The 5,875-nt window shown below is 56.7% G+C and overlaps 1 protein-coding gene and 1 long non-coding RNA gene across 4 annotated transcripts in view; both read right to left on the minus strand.

Moving 5' to 3' along the window:
- The window catches only part of AZIN2 (antizyme inhibitor 2), a 6,435-nt gene extending 2,059 nt beyond the window's left edge, over positions 1-4,376 (minus strand). The window contains exons 1-10 of the mRNA XM_035904032.1: positions 4,279-4,376; positions 3,361-3,505; positions 3,090-3,263; positions 2,151-2,323; positions 1,904-2,035; positions 1,384-1,549; positions 1,100-1,262; positions 907-1,019; positions 425-639; positions 4-61 (exon numbers count right to left, since the gene is read on the minus strand). Coding sequence (XP_035759925.1) covers positions 4-61; positions 425-639; positions 907-1,019; positions 1,100-1,262; positions 1,384-1,549; positions 1,904-2,035; positions 2,151-2,323; positions 3,090-3,263; positions 3,361-3,459 — 1,293 coding nt within the window. The 5' untranslated portion in view covers positions 3,460-3,505; positions 4,279-4,376. The remainder of the gene's footprint in view (positions 1-3; positions 62-424; positions 640-906; positions 1,020-1,099; positions 1,263-1,383; positions 1,550-1,903; positions 2,036-2,150; positions 2,324-3,089; positions 3,264-3,360; positions 3,506-4,278) is intronic.
- A 12-nt stretch (positions 4,377-4,388) lies between these two features.
- LOC118453348 lies at positions 4,389-5,875 on the minus strand. 3 transcript variants are annotated; one of them, XR_004843301.1, is made up of 4 exons: positions 5,848-5,875; positions 5,171-5,756; positions 4,528-4,672; positions 4,389-4,430 (listed from the first exon to the last, which is right to left on the minus strand). It is a non-coding gene; the product is annotated as an uncharacterized LOC118453348 (long non-coding RNA). The 3 variants fall into 3 exon arrangements; XR_004843300.1 differs by lacking the exon at positions 5,848-5,875 and having other exon boundaries at positions 5,446-5,840; XR_004843299.1 differs by lacking the exon at positions 5,848-5,875 and having other exon boundaries at positions 5,171-5,840.

The raw sequence follows: 5,875 nt of genomic DNA on the forward strand, positions 1-5,875 counted from the left end.
GACGCTCTCGCGTTCGTCTTCTGTTTGTGGCGGCTTTCCTTGGAAGAGCTGGACGGCTTTCCTGCAAGCGGGAGACACCCGAGGGGAGCAGCCCCTCCCGAAATGCTGCAGGATGGGACCAGGGAAGGGGGAGCTCAGGGGCTCCCCCAGAGCGACAGCCCCGTCTGCACAGCCAGAGCTGAGCTGTCTGCAGCTTCCCCAGTGAAAAACCAGCTCAAGTCTGTCTGTGTTTAAAAAAATGTGAGTTTTGCCTCCAAGACCAGGTTTTTACATCTGAGACCAGGTTTTTACCCTGAATCTCCAGGTTCTGGGACTCAGATTTGCCCCTCTCCCCTGGGCAAAGAGCCCAGCTGGAAGGAAAGACAGCATCTCCCATGGGATTCAGCCCACCCCCCTGCCCTGCTCACACAGGACCATCTCTTACCAGGCCACACGGGACATGGCGTAGGTGATCTGTGGCTGGGGACACCCCCCAAGCGAGGGCGAGGTTGCGATGGTGTAGGCACCCATGTCCTTGAAAATCAGCCAGTCCCCGACTTGCAGCTCAGGCAGCTCCAGGCCGTCGGCAATGCGGTCCTCTGCGTGTCCTGGGGGGCCCCAGAGGCTGCTGCTGTGCGAGGGGTGGTCTGGGCAGGGTTTCTGCAGGAAAAAGATGGAGCAGCCGCAGGGGATGAGGATGCACCAGTGCCCGGTGACCTGCCTTGCCTCCGCCCGCCCTGAAGATCCGACCCTGGGAGCCCACGGACTCTGGCTACAGCCCTCTTGCTGCGCCACCATGGCCTCTGCTCTCCTCTGGCACGGAGCCCAGGGCCAGCCACAACGCAAGGGAGAGCAGGGTCGGCTGCGGGGACGGGACGCGGTGCAAGGGACACACTGGGCTCTCCTCAAACCGGGCCAGACCCTCACCTTGTGCAGCTGGGGTCTGGGGCAGGGGCTGTCAAACAGGAGGCAGCTGAAGGTGCCATAGATGCCATCGCTGAGGTGGTACACAAGGCTCTTCTTGCCGCCAGACTCTTCCTCTGGGGGGGAGCAAGGAGAGGGCTCAGGGGGGCTCAGGGACAGGGGTGGGTCCATCCCACCGTCCCACCGTCCCACCTACCATCAGAGCCAGGCTGCTCTGTGGGACCCTCCTCCATGGCAGTGATGCTGGCAGCAAAGGTGAAGGCAGAGTTGACGTAGTATCGCCCAGGTCTTGCAATGATCTCCACCCCGCAGCCGTCTGGGAAGTACAAGTCCAAGGTAGAGTTTATCACGGCAGCGATCTGGATGGGAAGAAGATGTTCTCTCTCAGTTAGAGCGGTCCCTCTGCAGGGAGCCAGACCCAAGGGACACCCTCCAGCCTCGCCCTCTGCCTGCTGAGGGCAGGCATTGGGAGCCGTGTACCTCTTCAAACTGGGCTCTGGTGTCCTCAGTGCTGGGGATTCCCCCTCCGATGTCCAGGAGGTGCATCCGGTAGCCCAGCTCTGTGCCCATCTCAAAGGCCATCTGTGCCGCAGCCACAGACTGAGCAAAGGCCTGGGGCTCCAGACCGCAGCTCCCAAGGTGAAAGCTGAGGGCACAGTCCCTGTTTCAGCAGGGTTTGCCCATCCCCAGAGAGCAGCAAGGGGACATGGCGCAGGGATTGTCACTCACTGGGGGCAGCTCTGCACCTCCCACACACCAGCCTGAGCGAGACTGCCTGGCTGACCCCGCAGAGCCCCCCAGACCCTCTCTGAGAGCCACATCTGCCCCAAAATGGTCCCAACAAGGGTCAACCTCCCCAAGTCCCAACCTCCACCTCACTCCCAGACAGAGCAGCCGGTGGCTCCGTGGACCCCTGCGTTGTTCCAGCAAGGCAGAGCTCCCTGCAGTCCCCTCCAACATGGGCTGAACACCCCTATGGAAAAAGGACCGTGTGCTGTACCTGATGCCAACAACCTCCACAGCCTGCTCCTTCGCTGTCTCTAGCAGGTGCTGGCAGGACTTGAGCGTGGCCCCAAACGTCATGCTCGGATGGGCAGAGGGGCTGGAGTCAGCAGCGATGCCCAATAACATCCTGCAGAGCAAAGCCACACCGTGTTGAGGGGTCTTCAGGCCCTCTGTCACCCCACAGTCACCTCCCCAGCTCTTACTCCAGCCTCACCACTGCAACGATGCTGCCAGACACCTACCTGGCACGAGGGTGGCTCCTGGCCACCTTGCTCAGCTCCACCTCATTGTCAAAGGTCATCAGCTGCACACCATGGCTGGCCGCATATTTGATGTGGGCAACCTGCTTGCAGGGGCTGCTGTAGAAGATCTTCTCAGCTGGGACTCCAATGCTTTGAACCCGTGCAATCTCTGCCTGCAGGGAAACGGCACGCGTGTCAGCAGGTCCCCAGGACTGGCACTGCCCATGCCTGGCCACGATCAGCCCTGGGCCTCGTCCAGCTTGCAGCACTGTGAAGGGCAAACCGCCAGCATTGCAGCCTGGGCTTTTCCAGGAAAAATCCGCAAGAGCTCAAAGGGATCAGAGTGGACTTTGTCCTGGCAGGGTCAGTGTGGCAAGATGTTTACAAGTGGCATGAGACCAGGAGGAGAGGAAAAAAGTGGGTTTAGCAGGTGTGGTGCATGTGTTCCTTGTGAGCTGCAGCAAGGGTTACAGCTGCAGCGCTGGTCTGAGCTGTCACGACTTTGCACTTTCTCCTCCTGGTAACACGTCCTATTTAATTATGTACAAGTAAGTGGCTTAACTTTGGATCCTCCCTGGGAACGTGGCTGTGAGCAAATGAGAAGCAGGAAGGAGCAAGGAGCTTTAGGCTCAGCCTGAAAGCCACCAAGAGTTGGACGGCTGTGGCAGCAGTACCCCAGGGATGTGCCTTGCCACCAGCCAAGCCTGCCAGCCAGGACACGGGTTCCAGAGACAGGAGTGTCGGTCAAAGGGAACAAGCCTGTGTTACCAGACAGAGAGGACAGGGATTTCTGGGCTGTGTCGGGAGGTTTTTGACAGCAGAGGGAGACTCCTGCCCCTGTAAATGTCATCCAGTGAGTGGAAACTTGGGAAAGGAGGGTGGGTTCTGCCACAAATGCCCAAATGATGCCCATCCCAAGCTGTCCTCCCACGACCCTACCTTGTTGGTACAGGCAAAGCCTGTCCCCAGCTCAGCCAGCAGCCGTATCACTCCTTCACTGCCGTTGCACTTAACCGGGAAGTAGGGTTTCACACGGGGCAAGGCCTTCAGGAAATGCAGGTGTTTCTTCACAACGTCCCCAAGGTCTGCCACGAAGAAGGCTTGCTGGTCGCTCTAGGAGAAAGCCAAAATGAGCAACAGTTACCTCCTCACCACCGCCTCTGCCAAGGGGGTGTTGGTTGCTGGGAGCAGCAGAGCTGCCAGCCCTTACCACCTGGCACAGCTCCACCAGCAGGTTCTCCAGGAGGTCTCTGGTGGTGAAGCCCTCTTCCACCATCATGAAGTTGGATTCATTCAAGTACTGATTCATGGTAAAGCTTCCTCAAGTAGGGTATAGCTTCTAAGGATGCAACACACTGGAAAAAGAAAGGGAATATTAGAGGCAGGGCCCAGAAGCTTCACCAGTGTCCAACACCCAGCCTGCACCCTGAGGTGCTCCCCGTCCCCCCCACAGGCAGTTCATGGCAGTCCTGAGCTCTCTGCTCTCTCCTCCAAACCAGCGCCTCAGCTGAGAGCCTTACTGTGGTTTAAAGCATCTTCTCCAGGGGGAGGAGACTCATTTCTCTGCAGCTCAGAGCTTTGTTTTGGCACACAGCAGCCCTGTCTTCTTCAGCAGCAGTTCAGGCACCAACACAGTTAACAACAAAGCCAACTTCACTGCAGAGCGGATGGCCTATATAAGCCAGAACGCGTCCCTTCATGCTCTGGCACGTAGCTAGATCTGCTGTACATTGCATGGGGTGAAGTTCCCCTGTGGTTTCCAAATAGCTGAAGTCTCACGGACCCACCTTCCCAGGCACACAAGCCCCGTGAAAAGGGAGGCATCTTTAAAGAGAACAGCACAAGCCACTCACTGATACTGGCTGACCTGGGGTTAGTCTGGATCCGTGCTGTGGTTCCAGTTTCACATCTCTTCCGTGACAGAGGGTGTGGAACAAGGGGACAAGTTAAGCTGAGCGGTGTTTCCTAGCTTGCACACTTAGCAGAGCTTTAGCTTTAAGCTTGCACGCTTAGCTTTAACAATCTCCTCCCCTGGTTCCAGCCCATCCCATAGGAGCTGAAAGCCTAGCACAAGCTCGCGGGAAACATTTCCACTCCAATAATCCAGGTCTAGCTCCAGGGCTCTTACAGGAACATGGTCCCTCTGATCTGAAGTGAACGGGAGACGGAGGTTTCATTTCTCAGAGCTGCACGCCACCTCCTCCTCTGCAGAGACCTACTTACGACATTTCGGATGGGGACGTCCCCAAGGTCTGCCACGAAGAAGGCTTGCTGGTCGCTCTAGGAGAAAGCCAAAATGAGCAACAGTTACCTCCTCACCACCGCCTCTGCCAAGGGGGTGTTGGTTGCTGGGAGCAGCAGAGCTGCCAGCCCTTACCACCTGGCACAGCTCCACCAGCAGGTTCTCCAGGAGGTCTCTGGTGGTGAAGCCCTCTTCCACCATCATGAAGTTGGATTCATTCAAGTACTGATTCATGGTAAAGCTTCCTCAAGTAGGGTATAGCTTCTAAGGATGCAACACACTGGAAAAAGAAAGGGAATATTAGAGGCAGGGCCCAGAAGCTCCACCAGTGTCCAACACCCAGCCTGCACCCTGAGGTGCTCCCCGTCCCCCCCACAGGCAGTTCATGGCAGTCCTGAGCTCTCTGCTCTCTCCTCCAAACCAGCGCCTCAGCTGAGAGCCTTACTGTGGTTTAAAGCATCTTCTCCAGGGGGAGGAGACTCATTTCTCTGCAGCTCAGAGCTTTGTTTTGGCACACAGCAGCCCTGTCTTCTTCAGCAGCAGTTCAGGCACCAACACAGTTAACAACAAAGCCAACTTCACTGCAGAGCGGATGGCCTATATAAGCCAGAACGCGTCCCTTCATGCTCTGGCACGTAGCTAGATCTGCTGTACATTGCATGGGGTGAAGTTCCCCTGTGGTTTCCAAATAGCTGAAGTCTCACGGACCCACCTTCCCAGGCACACAAGCCCCGTGAAAAGGGAGGCATCTTTAAAGAGAACAGCACAAGCCACTCACTGATACTGGCTGACCTGGGGTTAGTCTGGATCCGTGCTGTGGTTCCAGTTTCACATCTCTTCCGTGACAGAGGGTGTGGAACAAGGGGACAAGTTAAGCTGAGCGGTGTTTCCTAGCTTGCACACTTAGCAGAGCTTTAGCTTTAAGCTTGCACGCTTAGCTTTAACAATCTCCTCCCCTGGTTCCAGCCCATCCCATAGGAGCTGAAAGCCTAGCACAAGCTCGCGGGAAACATTTCCACTCCAATAATCCAGGTCTAGCTCCAGGGCTCTTACAGGAACATGGTCCCTCTGATCTGAAGTGAACGGGAGACGGAGGTTTCATTTCTCAGAGCTGCACGCCACCTCCTCCTCTGCAGAGACCTACTTACGACATTTCAGATGGGCACTAGGAGAAAGACCACACTGACCCCGGAGAGGCAGTGTGTTGCATTGAGCAAGCACCACCAGAAAACTCCAGAGATGGGGAATGGGGAGAAAAAATGGGTTCTGAAGCTCTTAAAGCTTCATACTCAAGAAAGGAGAGCAACTCCTCCAGACTTACCCTTCACTCCCCAAAGACATCACTAACCAGCACCCAGCCCACCCTGGTCGGGCACAGAAATGATGAGCAATTAAGTGGGTCATTCCTGCCAGCCCTGGGCAAATGTGCCCCAGCCTCAGACATCCCCTCCTTACCAGGGTCCAACGCCTCCCTCCTGTGTGA

This window comes from Egretta garzetta, unplaced genomic scaffold (assembly GCF_000687185.1).
Source record: "Egretta garzetta isolate BGI_Z169 unplaced genomic scaffold, ASM68718v1 scaffold101, whole genome shotgun sequence".
NCBI classification, from domain to species: domain Eukaryota; kingdom Metazoa; phylum Chordata; class Aves; order Pelecaniformes; family Ardeidae; genus Egretta; species Egretta garzetta.